Source organism: Triturus cristatus, chromosome 4_2 (genome assembly GCF_964204655.1).
Source record: "Triturus cristatus chromosome 4_2, aTriCri1.1, whole genome shotgun sequence".
Taxonomy (NCBI): Eukaryota; Metazoa; Chordata; class Amphibia; order Caudata; family Salamandridae; genus Triturus; species Triturus cristatus.
This window is the reverse complement of record NC_140586.1, coordinates 567,197,328-567,218,984: the sequence shown is the minus strand read 5'-3', so window position 1 is coordinate 567,218,984 and position 21,657 is coordinate 567,197,328. Positions and strand designations below refer to the sequence as shown.

General features: G+C 43.6%; 1 protein-coding gene across 1 annotated transcript in view; it reads right to left on the bottom strand.

The window, feature by feature from the left end:
• The window catches only part of LOC146834707 (uncharacterized), a 293,340-nt gene that overhangs the window by 170,285 nt on the left and 101,398 nt on the right, over window positions 1–21,657 (bottom strand). Inside the window, exons 21-23 of the mRNA XM_085602223.1 lie at window positions 20,751–21,011; window positions 15,370–15,630; window positions 4,432–4,692 (exon numbers count right to left, since the gene is read on the bottom strand). Of these exons, the coding sequence (XP_085458349.1) occupies window positions 4,432–4,692; window positions 15,370–15,630; window positions 20,751–21,011 (783 nt within the window). The remainder of the gene's footprint in view (window positions 1–4,431; window positions 4,693–15,369; window positions 15,631–20,750; window positions 21,012–21,657) is intronic.

Here is a 21,657-nt window from a genome sequence, read left to right as displayed (position 1 = left end):
CATAATTTTTATGCTATAAAGCCAGTGCCTAATTTGTAAATAAATAAGTGCACACACACACATATATATATATATATTTCTTAAAACGAGATTACCCCAAGCTATCCATATTGTATCTTTTACCTAAAGTCCACAAAAACCCCGTTATACCACCCGGGAGACCCATAGTATCTTCTATTGGCAGTGTTCTAGAGAATGTCTCTAAATATGTGGACCATTTTCCCCAAGACTATGTTACATTACTTCCATCCTATGTAAGAGACACTAAAGACTTTTTAACAAAATTGGAAGGTGTACGATGGGAAAACACCGACCTTATGATCACTTTAGATGTTAGTTCTCTTTACACGATCATTGATCATGGACAAGGTATTCAAGCATGTCACCATTTCTTGAAAAAGAGACCTATCGAATTTCTCGAACACACCAACATGCTTTTGGAGATGATACATCTGTGTTTTACAAATAACATTTTTATGTTTGATGGCACTATTTACAAGCAAGTCCTCGGTACTTCTATGGGGACTTGCTTTGCTCCAAATTTCGCGAATCTTTTTCTAGGCAAATGGGAAGAAGATTTAAGAAATGACATCTCCTTAATTTCATCATTTAGCAAAGTCAAACTTTGGCTACGCTATATTGATGACCTTTTCCTCATTTGGTCTGACACTGAGGAAGAAGCTAGAAAATTCATTGAAAAACTCAATAGCAACCATCTCAATATTTCTCTTACTAGTAGTATGAGTAAAGAAAAAATAGAATTTCTCGATCTATTAATAACACCTCAAGGCAGAGATTTACATACAAGCCTCTTCAGAAAAACAACAGCAGGTAACACCCTTCTCCACGCTCTCAGCAGTCACCCGGATACACTCAAGTGGAGTATCCCTTATGGGGAGCTGTTGAGAGCGAGGAGAAACTGCAGCACTACAGCAGCATTCGACCTCGAAACAGATGTCATGATCAAAAGATTTAAAGAGAGAGGTTACCCTACATGGGTTTTGCAAAAAGCTTTGAATAGAGTAAATCAAGTTGATCGAAAACAAACGTTAAGTGAAAAAACAGAAACTACTATCACCAATAAACAAGAGGAAAGTAGAATTATCCTCACATTCAATGGTAACTCATCTCAGATACAAAAAATACAGACTGACAAATGGGACATACTTACCAGTGATCCTATTATCGGGAAAACCTTTTCCCAGAGACCCAGAATCACATACAAAAAAGGCAGGAGTTTGAGAGATATACTTACTCAAAATGACATAACTCCTAAACAATTCAACAGCGAACATAATCTAAAAGGTTTTTATCCTTGCGGACACTGCAAGGCGTGTCGCAATAGTAATATGACTAAACATTTCAAGATTCCTGGACAAACCTTACCTAAAAATATTTCTCAGTTTCTAACTTGCAGCACTCCGTTTTGTGTGTATGTCTTGACCTGTCCATGCAACATGTGGTATGTGGGCAGCACCACATTTATGGCTAAAAAAAGAGTATTGGAGCACATGCGGGCTATAAACAAAAAAGACACCCACTATCCCATTGCCAGACATTTTGAATCTTTTCATCTTTCAAACAGCTCTCTTTTGGGTTATTTTGTGATTGAGCAAGTACACTCGGGACCCAGAGGAGGTAACCGGGTATTACAACTTCGCAAACGCGAATCTAAATGGATAATTGAACTAGAAACAAAATATCCCAGGGGCCACAATCTTGACGAAGAATTGAGTATACATTTACGTAATGAATAATTGACTATTCCATGTCCGTATTGTGTAACAGGTTATAATATGATAAGTCTTTTTTAACCATATGAAATCACTGTGCTGTGAATAGTGAGTTTCATATCCTTTTAATCATCACTTGATTTTTTTCATTCTTTTTCTTTATTCACAGGAGGAAAGGAAGGGTCGTACCGTTTGCGGACTGTCTTATCCGTTCCGGCCTCCCTACCCTTTTCTTCCTTGGCCTGTGGGTCCACTTCAGCTAAGTCTGTGCTTTTCTTACTCTTTCAATTTTCTTTTCACTTTGGACACTATTGAGTAAACTAGGTCTTGTTTGGGTAATAACGGACTGTATCTCGACACCACTATGGTGCTGTATTTGGATACAATAGGTTTTTTGACCAAAAAATGCATGTATAATTGATACATCCTGTGTACTATACGTTGGACACGATAATTTCTAGGTTATGTATGAAAAACAACAAAACATAAAAAAACTATACAGTATTATATTTCCACTATACATATGAATGTGTTCATTGTATAACCATGGTTTTAGCCACTATATAGGCTGATATGGACTATTTAACTTTCATGATTTTGTATGCTGTTCATCATTATTGCACTGCTATTATGGTTTTGTGCAACAGCACTATGTATTAATCAGACACCATTTTGGTATGATTATCTTGTTGGTCTCACACATGTTAGAATTATTCTGACTACTCTGTGCATATTAATGCTGAATAACTATGTGGTTGATCACTTGTATCCTTTTGTTTGCATACAGCGACATATGAACCAGGAATTATAATTTATGCTACTATTATAGCGTATATACATAGGTTTCTTAGCCATTAAGTAATGGCCGCCGCTGTTGCATTACCAAACGTAGTCCGTTTTCACTTTCTTTTCCCATGTAAGACCTGGTTGCATTTTCATGCACTGTGTGAACAAGACAGCTAGTCTGTCGAAACGCGTAACGGTTGCTAAATAAATCTATTTTGGGTTGAAAGTCGAGAGTGCGTCTTCCTTGAGGATTTTTCAAGTGTGGATTATAATTCCGGGAGGCCTGCCCGGCGCGATGCACCACCTGTCTACGGGACAACAAACTCCAGCAAAAAGGTCGTTCTGGTGTGGATATATATATATATATATATATATATATATATATATATACACATATTTATACAGACACATATATAGACTCACATCTATATATATATATATATATATATATATATACATAAATATACGTCTTTTTTCTTTAATTTGTTTAAAATAGTTTGGTCTGTACCTAGGAAGAACTCTGCATTGGAGCCTGAAATTTATAATTTCATATGAGTGCATAAATCAAACACAGATATTGTTGTGACAAAATTATTTAAATAACAACAACACAAATTACTGTTGTTTGCTTGTGAATGTATCTATACAAATTATCGTTGTTTGTTTTAGGAATGCATTTAAGCATGGTATAAATATATGCATTGAGGCACGAAATTCTAAAATATGTTTTCCATGTTCATGACCGAACACTTGCACTGTCACTTTAAAAGGAGGTTGAACATAGCAATGATGTCATGTGATCAAGGCAGGGATCTGCCGAAACGCGTCATGGTGATTGGTGGTGTGTTTCAAATAAAATAAACTGCACCAAACCTGGGTCTACGCTCGTTTTGTTTGGAAGAAACGGTTCAACGAGTATATGTATATATATATATATATATATATATATATATATATATATATATATATATATATATATATATATATATATATATATATATATATATATATATATATGTATATGTATGAAGAACCACAGTCCAGAAATGCCTCCTCCTCGGGAATAATCAGGTACGGACCACCAGAGCTGAATATTCTTTCACGTGCTTTATTGCAGTTAAAACAGCATGACGCGTTTCGGCCGCATTTCCACGGCCTTGATCACATATATCATATATATATAATATTTACATAGTCTATACAATGTTTTCGATGTACACCTTATAAACTGCTGCATTCAATGATTAATAATTAAAATATATTTAAAAATAATTAACAAAGAGAAATCATGAGGGTACTATTTTAAAACACAATGAAAACTGTCATAGTCTGCTCAGTTTTCACTGCCTAGGAGCACTTTAAATATATCATATTAACGCATGGTAAGGAATGTTTTTAGGGACTTGTTTCTTTCAGGAGCTTGTAGCAGTAGAAACAAATATTTTCATGCACATATTCACCCTTCTGTGCAGGAAAGTGAATGATCATAAATCTAGTGCAGACACGCTCTCTGAGATAAGTGAATATTCCTTTTCTTTATTATCATGCTATGATCTTGACAGGCAGCTGTGAGGGAATCCAACTTAGTGATAGGTGGGCGGATGCTGCACTGATGCTTGCCTGAGATATTACCTATGAATCTTCAGTCCTGGGAAGATATTGGCCATTTAAGAGCCAATAAACCATGAGTCTTCTGGGTAGATATTGAATAGCTAGGATCCAATCAAATGTAGCATTTTTCGAGGAGTCTTGCTGCCTAATTTATGACTCTGTTGTACCTATTAAGCACAGGCTGCTTTGTTCTTTTCTTGACTGGGTCAGTTGCTTCTTTAGGTGGAATAAGAGCAATAGAGCAATGACATGCAACATTATACATTATAGCAACAGAAGTCTAGAAAGAAAACAAGCTTACCAGACTGGAAAATAGCCACTTCGCTGGGTGCGCTACTGCACGCGTCGCTAAATGCCGTGATTGCTACAGCATAGACCTCGCCGCACTGCAGGCCGTTGATGACACATGTTGTAGCTGTTGTGTTGCATGAGTAATAATCCTCTGCAGATCCAGTCACATTGGAGATATAGTTCAGAGCTCCACGTGTATTGGCCCATATTAGCGTGGCAGTGTTAACATTGCAGTCGATCACTGAGCTTACTGCCTGTGGGATACAGGGTGCTGCACAGGACATAAAACATTAACAGTATTGACAGAAGTTAGACATGCAAGCTTCTTAATTCTGAATATATTTACATACATTACATTTTCTAAATGGAAAAAACACTGGCTCCATCAGTGCAGGAATATGCCAAAAATATTGATTTACTTATTATACGTTTCAGAAATGTTTAGAGTGCTCACTACTACAAAATCAATTTTAGTTCAGTACTTTTCCATATTAATTTCTCACAAAATCAACTAATAAACAGTATAGAATGCGTACAATGCATTCATCTACACGCATGCAAAATGTTTGGCGACATCTTATGAAATATATCTGCATTCTCCACTTCTAGTAGAAGTGCTCCTAATCTGGCTCACATATCTGGTCCTCTTTCTAGTTTAATGTGCATACTCCTTCTTCTTTATAGTTGTGCATACTTTTGAAATGTAAGACTATTGAATTTTTCCTTGATACACCCATGACCAAAGGTCTGCAGTACCCTGATGATCAATGGACACATCACAGTTTTCCTAAGCCGCAAAATAATTGCAATCATATGATAATCTGAATGACAGGCAAATAAATGCACTAATGATTGATCATTGAAAAGAATATTGACATTTATTGAGTGCTGGAGAACCTGTGACAACAAGCAATTGTGGTACCTAATTGGATAGTGTTGGAAACGCCCACTCCCACTCCGCAGGGTGGTGGTGGACTCCCCGAACACACTGTGGTAGCTTGGCTCGAGTGGTCAGGAAACAGGCGCAGTGCTAAGCATACAATATACCCATACAATAACCATGCGTGCATCCGTTCCAAAAACGACTCTACACCGTAAAAATTATGAAAATATTCTTTCTTTATCTTTTTCTCTTAGTTGCTGATTGGAAAAATAAATAAGACAATCACCATATACAAATTTCAATTAGTGCAGGTCAAATAAATATTGGCTGTTTGATGAAATAAATAGGGGTGATCATAAATAACAGGGCATAAATACAAGTGCAATATATACAGACAATTAAATACTTTGAGGCAATAAATACTGTACCAATAAATATTGTACACCAACAAGTCCTGTGGACCTATAAATATAGTGCAGCAATAAATAGATAAAAATTCAATAAATACAGTATCCCCAATAAATAATTACAAGTATACAGCACCCCTCATATAATCAGATGACACTTCACTTCTTAAGGGCTGATTTGGCCCAGGCACAGCTTGTAGGGTTGTGGAAGGCTTGAGGGGGGAGGCTACTCCCTGGCTGGGACAAGGCTGAGGCCTAAACTGAGGTAGATCAAAGGGGGGAAATACCAATGCCCTGGCTTTCCTTCTCCACACAACCTCTCTAGGTTAGTCCCAGTTCACCCCAGGCACAGTCAGGTTGGTTTCAGCACCTCCCTAGCCCCTTAGAGCAGTCTCTCAGGTCTCCACAGGGCCTTAGGCGCCCTCTACTCCACTTACTGCCCTTTTTCTGATGTTCCGACGCCGCTGGAGTCGTGTCGACGCCGTGAGGCGGTTCCGGTTCGGTCTCGGCGGCCTCGGCACAATGTCAGTTCTTTGACGACGCCGGCAGGCGGTTCCGGTCCGATGTCGGTGGCCTCGGTTCGATCTCGACCTCCGATTCGACGGCGTCAGGCAGTCTCTTCACGATGTCGACTTCGGGCGGCTCCGGTCCGATGGCGCTCTCGGCTCCGATGACGTCGGCCGGCCTGGCCTCGATGTCGACTTCCGGCGACTCCGGGGTGCGATCCTCACCCCCGACCTCCGGTGCTCCTCCACACAGGTTCCGGGCGACTCCGGAGTGCGATCCTCACTCCCGACCTCCGGTGCTCCTCTACCTCGGTCTCCGACGACTCCGGAGGGCGGACTTCACTCCTCCGATGACGCCGCTCGCTCGACCTCGGTTCACTTCCTCCTCGACCTCTGGTATTCCTCACGACCTCCGTCGGCGCCCTCTCACGACCTCAGGCGGCTCCGGGTACGACGTCTGCTACTTCAGTCAGCGCCGCTTCTCCACCTCGGGCTCCAGGTCTCAGGCTACTCGACGCCGGACTCCAGGGAAACCAGTTCTCAGGTCAGAATCTTGCTGTTTTCTTGGTTCTAAGGCCTGTTCCTGCTGTCCAGGTCCTTAGGATGGTTTTCTTCTGTCTTTTTCCCACACAGGGCTATAGGCTGGGATCCATCAGTAGGGACAAGTATCAAGGGTGGGTTTATGGACCCCACTCCAGGCACAAGTTTCCACCCCTGCTGCTTCACTCCTTCCTCCTTCACTGTTGTGCTCCTCTCTCTTCACCAGTCAGGTGCCAACTGCCAGCTCCAACTGCCAACTGCCTCTCTTATCCTCCCAACATTCTAAACGGTCTCCAACTGTCACAGAGTTCTGGAATCTCCTGGAATGTTCTGGAAGGTGCTGGTAGGTTCCAGTGGATGCTGGTGATGTCACAGGTGGCCACCATTTTGTGCTTCAGGCCCTCAGGCAGAAGTTTTCAGGGGTAGCTAAAATGGCTCCCTGAATCTGCAGCAACATGAATAATGAAAACAACTGAGGGAAAAAGGGCCAAGTCCTACACAACCCCCTTCCAGCCAAAAGCCAGGGTAGACCGATCAATGCCTTGATGGTCTTCCCTGCTTGGGGCGAGAAAAGGTGGACGCAGGCCCGCAACGGCGGGAGCACCCGCAAGTTCTCCTCCGCTCTGGAACCCAATGGTTCCCTAACAAACCTCCCTGGACCAACAAAACCACCCCACGGGGGCTCCCTAGCTAGTTGTGGCCAGGACCGGCCCCTGGGCCATCCAGATGTCTCTGGCCCGGGTGATCTCGCGGAGTGGGGGGCAGTAGCCCCAGGCCTGTAGTGCCCGTTGACCACTCCGGTCCTCCTCCTTGCAGTCCTAAACTGCCTCTGGTCCTTCCTCCTGGGGTTCACACCCTTAGGCTGACCAGCCTTCAGGGGCGAGGCTCTCCTCCCCCTAACTCTCCTTCTGGGGTTCCTCACCCTACCCTGCAAGGCACCCTCAGACCAACACTTCCTCCTCAGTCTAGGGCCTTGACCCCTCAACTGATCCTTCAACCTAGGGTCTAAACCCTTAGGCTGAGTCGGTGCCCGAGGCGAGACCTTCCTCCCTCTGCACCCCCTTCCAGATTTCAGCACCCTCCTACCGGGAAAAGTACCCCTGGAAGTCAATTTCGGGGGGACCCGGTTAACCGAGGCCCCACCCGCCAGGTCAGGCAACCCCTGAGCCTGGCATCCCAGCCCAGGACCTAAACCCTGAAACTGGGCCAACCCCAGAACCTCAGGCGCGCTGGTTACAGTCGCCCTGGGTCCTCCTGCCACTAGGGGCTCCCCTGCACTGGAGGGCACATCGGGACAGCCTAGGCTCCCAACCTGGGGCTCCCTTGCGGAACTCTCCAGGCCCTGAGACTTCGGTTGGGGCACCTCGGGACACCTCCCCGTCTCACGCCTTCCTACAGATAGGTCGTGAGGCCCTACAACCCTCTCTCCCTGGGACCTAGCTGGGCTATCTGCCACTTCTCTCACCTCGCTGGGTGGGAAGATCCCTGCACTACCCCCTTCAGGTTCACACCCCAATGCCTCCTCAGACACCCTGGTGATGTCTTCCTGGGGTAAATATACTTCTAGCTCCTGTGAAGCTTCTGGTATGCTGCCACCAGTGTCCTCGCTGGACACACTCATCTGGAGGGCACGCAGCTTCATCTCCTTCATCCAAAGCTCGTGCGCCATCCTTTTCTCCTCCATCTCTTTCTCCAGCCTTGCTAAGTCCCATGTGAGCTGTCTTTCCTCCCTCCGGTCTGTTAACTTCCTGACTTGGGCCACAGTGTACGTTTTTTGATTTTCTAGTACAAACTCCATCTTGCCCACTCAGGTTAGAGGACAGGTTTTGTGCAGTAACAATGTAGGGTGGTACCTTTAGTAATACCTCCTCCCACCACCAGAGTAAATTTGGAAAAAGCAAAAACCCACAATTAGGAAGGCCGCTTTGAGAAAACTCCCGGTGTAGGCCTATGGACTACCCACAGTTATTGTTGAGTATATGTAGGCACAGCTCTATCCCACCACTGAACACCAATTTATGTTGGAAACGCCCACTCCCACTCCGCAGGGTGGTGGTGGACTCCCCGAACACACTGTGGTAGCTTGGCTCGAGTGGTCAGGAAACAGGCGCAGTGCTAAGCATACAATATACCCATACAATAACCATGCGTGCATCCGTTCCAAAAACGACTCTACACCGTAAAAATTATGAAAATATTCTTTCTTTATCTTTTTCTCTTAGTTGCTGATTGGAAAAATAAATAAGACAATCACCATATACAAATTTCAATTAGTGCAGGTCAAATAAATATTGGCTGTTTGATGAAATAAATAGGGGTGATCATAAATAACAGGGCATAAATACAAGTGCAATATATACAGACAATTAAATACTTTGAGGCAATAAATACTGTACCAATAAATATTGTACACCAACAAGTCCTGTGGACCTATAAATATAGTGCAGCAATAAATAGATAAAAATTCAATAAATACAGTATCCCCAATAAATAATTACAAGTATACAGCACCCCTCATATAATCAGATGACACTTCACTTCTTAAGGGCTGATTTGGCCCAGGCACAGCTTGTAGGGTTGTGGAAGGCTTGAGGGGGGAGGCTACTCCCTGGCTGGGACAAGGCTGAGGCCTAAACTGAGGTAGATCAAAGGGGGGAAATACCAATGCCCTGGCTTTCCTTCTCCACACAACCTCTCTAGGTTAGTCCCAGTTCACCCCAGGCACAGTCAGGTTGGTTTCAGCACCTCCCTAGCCCCTTAGAGCAGTCTCTCAGGTCTCCACAGGGCCTTAGGCGCCCTCTACTCCACTTACTGCCCTTTTTCTGATGTTCCGACGCCGCTGGAGTCGTGTCTACGCCGTGAGGCGGTTCCGGTTCGGTCTCGGCGGCCTCGGCACAATGTCAGTTCTTTGACGACGCCGGCAGGCGGTTCTGGTCCGATGTCGGTGGCCTCGGTTCGATCTCGACCTCCGATTCGACGGCGTCAGGCAGTCTCTTCACGATGTCGACTTCGGGCGGCTCCGGTCCGATGGCGCTCTCGGCTCCGATGACGTCGGCCGGCCTGGCCTCGATGTCGACTTCCGGCGACTCCGGGGTGCGATCCTCACCCCCGACCTCCGGTGCTCCTCCACACAGGTTCCGGGCGACTCCGGAGTGCGATCCTCACTCCCGACCTCCGGTGCTCCTCTACCTCGGTCTCCGACGACTCCGGAGGGCGGACTTCACTCCTCCGATGACGCCGCTCGCTCGACCTCGGTTCACTTCCTCCTCGACCTCTGGTATTCCTCACGACCTCCGTCGGCGCCCTCTCACGACCTCAGGCGGCTCCGGGTACGACGTCTGCTACTTCAGTCAGCGCCGCTTCTCCACCTCGGGCTCCAGGTCTCAGGCTACTCGACGCCGGACTCCAGGGAAACCAGTTCTCAGGTCAGAATCTTGCTGTTTTCTTGGTTCTAAGGCCTGTTCCTGCTGTCCAGGTCCTTAGGATGGTTTTCTTCTGTCTTTTTCCCACACAGGGCTATAGGCTGGGATCCATCAGTAGGGACAAGTATCAAGGGTGGGTTTATGGACCCCACTCCAGGCACAAGTTTCCACCCCTGCTGCTTCACTCCTTCCTCCTTCACTGTTGTGCTCCTCTCTCTTCACCAGTCAGGTGCCAACTGCCAGCTCCAACTGCCAACTGCCTCTCTTATCCTCCCAACATTCTAAACGGTCTCCAACTGTCACAGAGTTCTGGAATCTCCTGGAATGTTCTGGAAGGTGCTGGTAGGTTCCAGTGGATGCTGGTGATGTCACAGGTGGCCACCATTTTGTGCTTCAGGCCCTCAGGCAGAAGTTTTCAGGGGTAGCTAAAATGGCTCCCTGAATCTGCAGCAACATGAATAATGAAAACAACTGAGGGAAAAAGGGCCAAGTCCTACAGATAGCATTACTGGATGTTCAGAATGGGAAGAGACCTACCGATGTTGCTTGAATGGTTTTGATGCCATGAATTTTCTGGCACCCCTCATTACCATCATGTTCCTTTCCTTGTCTCAGTCCTTACTTTAGAGGTGAAGCTTTAAATTATTTATCTCCTCCATTCCCCACCCACACATAATTAGGATAAGTTTCCCTTTCCCTTCACCTTCAACAAATCCTAGATTTTGTTCTACCTCGCATGGCAGGAATAGAAATTGTGTGTAATCTTGCAGAGCTCTGGTCAAGTGACACTGTTCGAAACTGTCGATCTGTGGTATGGGAGATGCCTCAGTGTGGGGCAAAAGGAGCACAATTTTTAATGGGCACTTGCAAATGGGTGAGGATAGCAGGTCATGATGAATGTGGTTGGTTGGTTGAGGGGAGGTGACAAATTGGAGGAGAAGCAACCATTAGATATGGCAGCTCATTGTGTACCTGCCATTTGTGAAATAAAAGAGAGGCTTGTGACTGTTGCCGCACAATATAACATTACTTTACGTGTGGTGGGGGAGGGACACTGCAGTCATTTTTCAATGCATTTGGGAGCCCCTGGATACTGTGTCAGGTGGTCAACTTGAGCATACTTAAGTGATACTCTGAGGAGTTGAACGATGAAGCTTCCTACAGTGCAGGTAGCTAGAAAGAAGGTGTGGGATGACAACCCCAGGAAGACGAAGAGAACCTGTATGTCACCTTCTCCTTGGACCTTCAGGAACATCACTTTTTTATGCAAGAGGTAACAAAGTCACAACCCCGAGAAAAATACATCTTCAAAGACATGCTCACATGGATACGGTGGCATCATGGTGCCAAATCCATCAGAGCCTTCTCCCAGAGACAGTCCCGGGGATGTTTCAGTGATAGCACTGAAAAGGAGTACCCCTGCACAAATCTGGGAATTAATTGTGTAAGATTTTGGACCCCCCAAAATTTAGTAGGTCAATATTTGCTAGATTAAAACGCAGTTTCAAAGAAATCCTGGGTTTACCCCCTAGTAGGCATGACCTAAAGCAGCAGGATTCAGGGCCGGCTTTAGCACTGAAAGCGTCCTGTGCGACAATGTTTGTTGGTGCCCCCCCAATTACCAACTCCGCCACGGATTCCCTTACTAACACCATTTGCCAGTGCCACTCAAGTCTCCATAACCACTGCCTCTTAGATTAATTTAGGTTTATAGCGCCACTCATACCAGTTTAAGTATATAGGAAATGTTACATAAGACAGAGGCCTACAAGGAGTAGGAGTCACATTTCATCAATACTGGTAGGCAGTATAGTTTAAGAGTCCTTGGACTGGAAAAGCACAAATCCAGAATTTAAATTGCAAGACCATTGTTAGGGGTTTTGGTTAATAATAAGAATTGATTTCTACCCAAATGAACTCTTTTTTCAATATTAGGACAACGAAAGACTGGGCAAAAAAGATATAGAATATTTTCCTTGCAATTTGCATGCCGCTCTTTGATGGCAGTTAATAGCTCACTGCTCTATATTAGGATTTTAACTTATAAACTCCAAGTAACAAAAGGATCTCTGACAAAAGCGGCAACCCATTGACCTATTTATATTATATGCATTTTGTGATCTGAATGGGACGCGTTCTTTGCAGCAGGCATATTAACCCTCTGCGCTATAATGAGTCACAACATTCACTAGACAAAGCTCCGGTCTCTCTCCAGGAAGAACATTAATCACTGGAGTTGTATTTTTATTGATGCCTAAAAAATTGCTGGGACAATGTACGCAGCATTATGTGCTTATAAAACGATGAGCATGGAGGCCCCACCCCAAGTCAGCGCCCGGTGCGGTGGCATCGATCTTACCGCCCTAGAGCCGGCCCGGGCAGGATTTTCCACAGAGAAATGTGTGGTAAGTATTAAAGCAGCACCAAAACAATTATTAAGTCAGAAAACTGAGCAATAAAATTATGGATATAATTTAGTGAAAAGGAGAAATATTTAATAAATAACGCCACAAAATGGTCGAAATTGGATTAGTGAAAACAGAGTTATGAATGAATAAGGTTTTTAATCAAAAAGCACCAGGTAAACAGAAAAACCAATACAAGTCATTAGCCACAATTTTGTGGAACCAAGGAGGGATTTCAGACCGACAACAATGAATCCTTTAGTTTTGGTGGCAAAAGTTTTGAGCCGGGCACAGCTGGATTAATTTTATGCTGCGGTTGCTTCATTGCAGGGGTAAGTTTGCCACACTGTCACAGTCCCAAGGTTTACCTCAAAAACATCCAGTGGGGCAAGGCTGAAAACTATTGCTGGGTAGGGCTCCACAAGGCCAGACACCTTCACTGTGATGTTCGAGCCTTTTTCTTGCTGGTAAAACGCTCTGAGCAGGACAAATCTGTAAATATTGCCCACTTAATCTGTCCATTCCCCGATTAGCCTTGGCACCTTGTCCCAGTCCTTTGGAGCTTCAAAAATGACTAAATCCCACTATACAGTAGGTATTTGAAAATGTCCTCCTCGTCTCTGCTACCACTCTCTCTGCCTTCCAGGGAGGGATCCCAGGGCTCATTTGTCACTTCAGGGCACCAGCATGCTCCAATATGGTCCACTGCCATGAGGGCAGTTGTTCTCTCCTCTCTGGTAGCAATTGTACAGCCGTTTCTGTCCCTGATGCCAAAAGGATGCCAGCCACCTGACCCTTGCCGATAACTTCCAGTCTCCGGATAAAATTAATGAGCAGGTCACACCTCGTTCCTCCCTTCAGACAGATTCAGATAAAACTTCCTTCTTCTGCGTCTTCAACAGGTCCAGTTGCACAGTTGTGTCCAGAGAAGCGGGGCTGAGAAGCCAGTTTTGTAATGACCCTAGCTAATGATAGATAACAACCTTTAACTCAGTACTCAAAATAAATATGACAACGCAGCTAGCCTGCTTTGTCAGCAGTTTCTCTTTCTCTTTCCTGTAAAGTATCCTGGAATTCTCTGCTGTACAGACTTCCAAAATTACATGACCATTTCCCAGTATCCACAGTACTTAAGCTAAACCTAGGGCCTGCCTTGTCGAAACAAAGATCCACCCCTGTCAAACCTACTGACTGGTTATGGAACCAGCAAACCCAACACCCCAACTATATGCAGAGACAGGATGGCTAGGAAGCTCCCGGTTACAAAGCTTTCCTCACATTGGGCACTATTTAGTGTAAACGTGTCATGAAGAATTTCAAGGCCTCATTTTGGAACTATGTGATACCATCTCTGTTCCTGACACATTCCAGTAAGTGGGCAATGATTACGTCTCCCATTTTACCTTTTGGTACAGCCAGTTCTGTTGTCTCTGGTCAGGAAGGAATTTCACATGTTTCATACTACATCAAAGGGCTCTTCATTGTCAGGAGGGAAGCCCCAAACAGTTGAATTAGTTCATGCTAAAGCTTCCAGGCAGGACAAAGTAGGTTTTTATAAAGTCCCTTTTATTCAACATTTAGCTTCACCACTGAACTATATGTTTTACAAATATTAAAAGTAAACTTTGAATGAACACTGTAGTACTTTCCTAACCCGAATCATCAAAAATCTACTGGCAATCGTAAGTAGTCATTCTCCATACAAGATGCATACTGTGTCAGATGAAAAAAGCATTTTTGAGTCGCAAACAATACGATTGGGAGAATCAGGTCGTTTGTGAAGGCAAAAATGGATTTTGGGAAGTACAGACACCAAACTGCAAATCTACAGAATCGCAGTTTGTGTTTGCAAATCGGTATTTGGATGGGGTGTGTTTGGCCATCCTTTCCAAATGCAGATTCCCAGTAGTATTTATTAATGTTTTGTGACCAAATTAAGGTCACAGAACTTTAATTAATTTTCTGATGACTTAAAGGTAGTGGCAACCATTTGCAAATGTGTAGGAGTCCCTATGAGAGTGTTAAAAAAAATACATTTTAAGAGCAAGAAGTTGTCCCACAGACTACTGGCTACTCTTGAAAAAGTATCTTTTAACTTTTCTTTTTTTTTGGAAACACATACCGTTTTCTTTTAAGGAAGACGGACTGCATTTTAGAGAAAAAAGACTGCTATATTTAAAAGCAATCACAGTTATGGTGGTGTGCTGTCCCCAGCAGGAGACCATTCCTGCAATACCTATCGTTCCGAATGGGCCACAAACGCCGACCTAACTCATTAATTTATTCATGAAGTAGATCAATTTGCGACCCAGGACGAATCACTAATTTAAAGTTTAGTACATTAAGAATAGTGATTATAAAATAGCAATTCAGCAAAAATCGCTATTTGGAAATCTCCCTTAGACCCTCATTCCAATAATCTCAAAAATTCTGATTTCGACAGAAATTCGTAAATGTACGGCAATGCCACAATTTATGGACTTTGTGCAGATACATCTCACTGAGTGAAACCTGGTACAAATAGCATTGTAAATGGCCTGGAATGTGGGAAAACGCTCAGAAACCTTTGTGGAACCACCAATTTACATTGTAGTTCCTCATTCCTGAGGTATCATATTCATGTGGTAATTCCTCATTCTAAAATTACTGAAACCTTGTATTTTTGGAAATTCCCAAATAATTCGTAACAGAGACCTTATTATGTGTACCACTTAGAGGATGCTGAGCTATCACAGTGCTGTAATTCATCTCTAAGATTCCAGTCCTGAAATGTGAGCCCACTTACCGGTTTCGAAAGTGGCCTCCCTGCTGACTGCACCTGTGCATGCTGCATTGGAGGCAATGACGGTCATGGTATACGTCATACCACACGTCAGGTTGCCGATGGAGCAGTTGGTTGTTGTTGTGTTGCATGAGTGCTTCTCTTCCCCTGGTGCAGTCACAGAGGCCTCATAATTCTCAGCTCCAGAGGCAGTGGTCCAGGACAAGGCTGCCATATTTGTTGCGCAGTCAATAACTGGGTTCAGGTTAGTTGCGATACACGGAGCTGAAAAGGAGAGACACAGCCTCAGCAGGGATCAAATATGGTATATGTGCTGCCGACTCCCTTCCAAACTCTATTATCATACTCACATGCGTCAGAGAAATTCACACCAATGGAAAATGTGTCATTCTATGACCTGGATAGTACCTATAAGACATCTTATACAGGTTGCAAAGAAACACAGTGAAAGGTTCCAGATGCCATATTAAAGAATTTGAGCAGGTACAAAAAAGCATATTAACTTATTTGATAACATTTTTGGTAATTCAGTAATATGTAAGGGGTCACAAGATTTCACAAAAATGAAGCAAACTGTTATTGCACCATTTTTGTCTATGTTTATGTAATCAAAAATGATGCATGTGATTTTTCTCTGCTTTCACAGCCAGTGCTCAGATTGTTCGACTTTTATTGAGGGTTTCTAAAGTGGGCCAGCCTTTGAATACTCGTGGCACACAGATAAAACACAGCTAGGAAGGAGCGTTGCAAATTTTCACTGTGGGCAGCCCAAACCTGCACTGCTCTGCAATAAATGTTAAACCATTCAATAAATCGGATATACTCGCACCCGTTGAAAATACACATTTAGGCCTAGATGTATTAAGGGTTGCATGGGCATTGGCATTGCACTGCACAACTTTGTGCTGCACCCATGAACTCTTATAACGTTTAGGAAAATGTGGTAATGCTTCACATCACTTTCTGCCACACAAGTACTAGTGGAAAACCTTAGTAAACATTCACTCAGATTGGTATGTTTACTGTTCCCTTGAGCTCATTCCACACATGGTTAGACAGACCCCCTGTGCTTTTAGAAATGCACATCCTTTTTCTGGCCTGTCTTCACAGCGCACCTGTCACCAGACAATTATTGTAAGCATTACTAGTGAGGGGTTTTAGCTCCACCCACATGTTGGGAACCAGGAGTGCATGGTTTTAGTTGAGCGGAAGATGTGTGCTTCCACAAAAAGGTACTTGCTCTCCACACAGCTGTGATAATTCTGTTTATTTTTCCAGCTGTCTAAGTTGAACTTTCAGGAGCACACACAACATTGCAATAAAGTGTCCTACATAACTAAATAGTGTATGTTTGTTTTTCCTCTGGCAGCAGCATAGATGGGAGGAGGGCAGTCACTAACCTACATGGATTTTTAGGTCTGCCTTGACCGTTCAACTTTTAATTGACCTTTTAACCTACAGCACTATTATTTTACAGTTCTTCTACACAAATATATAGTCATTCCCATGCTATTTATTGGTAATACTTCACGTGACCATATAACATTCTTTCAAACCGAGACCTATTGGCATTGCGAATGCTTGTTATGCTTGTTATGGTCTGGTGTGGCAGCACAGTTTTCACCAGACAATTATCTGATAACACCAGTAGAGGGTCTTCGGCTTTGTCCACAGGTTGGCAGCCAGGAGTACATGATTTTATGGGGCAGACGTTGTGTGCTTCAACAAAAAGGTGCCTGCTCTCCACACATGGGGCCTCATGTAGGTGGGCTTGCATTTACCACTTCATAAATACCGAATCATACCGATTCGGTATTTATGAAGTGGTAAATGCAATGTAGGTAATGAGTCGGTAAATATTACCGATTCGGAAAAATTCGGTAATTACCGAATCGGTATTTACCGATTCGGTAATGAGGCATACCTTCCCATTGATGGGAAGGTATGCCTCATTACCGAATCGGTAAATACCGATTCGGTAATGGGGGAGCACATGCAAGGGTGGCAGGGTGTCACATTGACACCCTGTTGCACCCCTGATTCGGCCATGTGTGCACATGTGGCACACATACATGCCCTAAGGGCATGTATGTCTGCCACATTGCACACTTCTAAGCGCTATAAAATGCATTTACACATCCATTCATTATTTACCACCAACTATTAGTTGGTGGTAAATACCGACTCCAAACAACACCCACACACTCCCCCTACATCTCATTTCTGTATTCGGAATTTACCGAATCGGTAAAATTACCGATTCGGTAATTTTACCGAATCGGTAATTTTACCGATTCGGTAAATTCCGAATACAGAAATTCTCCCCCTACATCTCAAAAGCCAAAATACCGGTCGGTAACGGTATAATTACCGAAAATCGGCCGTTACCGACCGGTATTTGGCTACCTACATGAGGCCCCTGATGTGATCATTTTGCTTGTTTATTCAGCTGCCTGAGAACAACTTTCAAGGCCACACGCATGTTATTAAATTGTCTTAGATAATTTATTATGTTTTTCTCTGGCTGGAGCACAGATCAGAGAAGGACACTTATTAACCTACATGTATTTTAAGGTCTGGCTTGACATTGCAACTGTCACCTATCTTTTAACCTACACCAATATTATTTTACAGTTCTTTTCTTCTACACAAATTCTACACAAATACATATCCATCCCCTTGCGATCTACTTTTAATACTTTAGGTGAAAGCCATCTTTCAACTACTTGTATGACAAAGCTCTCACCGGAAGCTTGACATTCAGTGCCTTCTGAAATTGCTTTGATGTCAGTACTAACTAGTCATGTGCATCTCTTTGGAGATTCCCTTTCCTTGAATACAGCATACTGACTTCAAGATTGAAAAGTTTCTCCTCTCCCATATTCTGCCTCTATTTCTCTTTTAGTCTCCCTTTCTCTCACCATCTTCATCTGGTGTCACTTACACTCTAGCATCAACCTGGGGATCAATACCATTGGACGGTGGGCTGATGACTCAGGAACTGATGATGTCCAAAGCTGCTAGGACTACTACCTGCTTGAGGGAGTGGGTGATAAGGGATAAGTGGGGAGTAAGAGTGATTGACAGGGTCATGTATTTTCTAGACAGGTACACAGATGTTCAAGATAGAATCACCAAAAGTCTCCAAACCTTACTTTTGCAGATTAAAAAAAACCCTACAACACTGTCTGTGTCAGGCTACACATGTTATTACAACCTGTAAATGGCAATCCGGGCACCACAGTCACATATGCAAAGATCAGTTTGAAAGGGGCGCAGCATGGAAGTCAATTCACCAAAATGCCAGGCATAGCAGAAGTGAAATCACACGCCCTTTGACCTTCACTTTCACTCACACTTACATAGACTCTTCATGTAAAGACACTCTCACACGCAATAGACATTTAGAAGCATTTTGTCACTCACCACAGCTCCCAGGGAAGGTCATGTTTCACCTAATTGTGCGCCATATTTTTTTACACCAATAGTAACTAATGTAATATTATTCACTAATAATGTAATAAAAAATGACTGAAAACAAAGCGAGTGTAACCCCAACCAGCGTTGGTATGGTTAAGCTGTCACTGTATTTCTGGCAAAGATTTTGCCACCTTTGAGGCCAGGGGTCGCAAAGGCAGCGCCAGGAGTCACAAGGGGCAAGCTAGGGGTTGCAGCTGCGACCTCTGGTGGCCCCTAAGTGACATCCATGGGGCGTAGCTATTTCACTTTTATCTGATGATCACAAAGCATTGTTTTCAGACTGTTGATAATAACCTGTACATCAACAGAGCGAGGGATGATAGAGGGCGAGACACAGCCTTCCACTGCTGATCCTGCTAACTGTACAACGTATTCCTATTTACTTCACCTCTAGCTCAAGACTCCCTCACATAGGACTTAAAAATCGAATTTTAAGGTGTATTCATTGTATTAGCACATTTGTTCACCTTCCTGCTATTAGGAAATTTCAGTACTGCTTTAGTTCACCTCTAGCACAAGCATTTTTCATATCTGACTTAAAAATTCAATCTTATGGTGGAATCATTGTGTCATCATGTTTATTCTCCTTGCTGCTATTGGTGATTGCAGTACTACTTTGTAACCTAGCGCTAGCATCCCAAGTGTATGTTGTATGTGTTTGTGTATGTGGCCTGTATGGTACAAGCATTGTGCGGATATGTTAGCAGAGTGGAGGAGGCCTGTGGGATCCATTATCCCTGGCCCATCTGTGTGAACAAGATGGAGGTGGAGTTATATTCACAGAGGAAGCATATTGCTGACATTCCTGATGCTGGAGGCCTAGACACTGAAGTGGGAAGAGAGGGCGCAAGGGTTCTTTCAATATTCATTTAGGCATTTTGCTGCTTAAAACACTATCATATGGCACTGGAAGGTAACATGGAGACAGTATCATGTGGTCAATACTCAAAGGTGATGTGAAGAACACCTCTTCAAGCCTCTGCTGTGGGTAGTTCTCCAAGCTGGAGAGCATAACTCTATACAAAGGCGGTGCCAGGAGAGCAGCCTGGAAAGGATACTTGGAAGAAGAACTACAGGAAACCATTTCTGAAACTGACCCTGCTTGCATTGTATCCCCTGAAAAAAGGTCTGACAGACGTTTTTCAACTCCATGGTGAGGACACGTGTTTTTATTTGTTGTGTCACTGCATATGTTATAGCCTACTAGGACAGTGATGTGTGGGTGGTCAGGAATAATGCTAGCTACTGTGTTAACACATTCACCGACAAACAAGGAGCTAATTATTCTTATTTATAGACTCGAATGAAGTAGAGACTGATGTTGCACAAGTTGCAGCAGTGAATGAGTAGGGTCTCACGACCAGAGATTATGATGTTTTGTGTCTTTCAGTGTTTATGTTCTCCTTTCGGCAAGTGTAATATCTCCCTCTTCGTGGTTGGGATTGTAAGAAATAATTGTTTTCTGTGTATGTGGGATTGTTTGTCAAACAATACCCATCCAGCCTTCATATACCCACATTTACACCAAAAATAGAATGTGAATGTGTCTAGGGAGAAGCAAGTCAAGGATTTCCTTGCCATGCCTGGATGCCAAGCAGTTCTAACAGTTTGAGATATACTGGGCTAGTGAGCCTGGAGTGGGCTTGCCAGACATACTGTGCCAGACATGCAGGTATTGATTGAGCCCTGTGTCCTGTGAGGCTGTGAGCAGTGGCACTGGTGATTGCCATGGGTGGAGGTCCACATGTGAATGTTTCAGAGGTTTCTTTGGGTATGTATTGCTGAGACATTAATAGTTACCTTGCTTACCTTGACATGCTTGAGGATGTCAATCATGAAATTGAAAAGGTGATACTGCTTCAAAGGAAGATCACCAATGATGCAACGCTTGGTAGATTGCTTACCAGTTTGGAATGTGATGGCTGCGCTGGTCATCCCACTGCACAGGTCGTTCAAGGCTGCCACTGTTGCAGTGTACTCCTGCCCGCATGCCAGGCCCTCAATACTGCAGTTTGTTCCAGTGGTGTTGCAGGAAATGTACTCATCGTCAGGCCCAGTCACGTATGAGACATAGTTCAGTGCTCCAACAGCGGCACTCCAGGAGAGGGAAGCAGTACCAGTTTCACAGTTCAATGTCACCTCCAAATCCTGAGGTTCACAGGGAGCTGCAGAACAGAGGTTCAAGGCAACCATTAAGCAGCATACTTTTACAGAAGAATAATCTCAATATTAGTATTGTTTTTAATTTACCATTGTATATCACATGCATATGTTTCCAGTCATAGTATCCAATGGAGAATTACACTTTTTAGATGATATAGCCCACTTTATTAATGCTTTTGGGGTGTTCATGTTGGAGCCAGGCAAGTCTCAGAGAACCCCTACTAGGAAACCTCCCTCTCTTCAGAGGGAGTTGAGAAAATGTAGGTGGATCCATTGGCGAGAGTGGCTTGTATTTGCACGAAACCCTTTTTCGTAGTATTTATTTACATCTCAAAACTAGTCGTAAATTAGTAACTGCAACAGATGAAGTATATATTGACTTAGAATACATTTAACTTTTGTTACCCATTTCAAACCCAAATGATGCTAAACAATACTAAATGAAGGGGCTTGCACTGCCGGTACGTCACTTTTTTCCATGTTAAACCGGAGGCGCAAGGGTCTTGTAAATATGCCCTAAATGTTTAATTTGAACAAAGTCATATAAAAACACTTGACATGTGTATTTCATGGGCCGCAAACATCCTCAAGAAGACACTGGTTATGAGAGACAAAGTTAGAGGTAACTGCAGGCAGAGATGGAGGGAT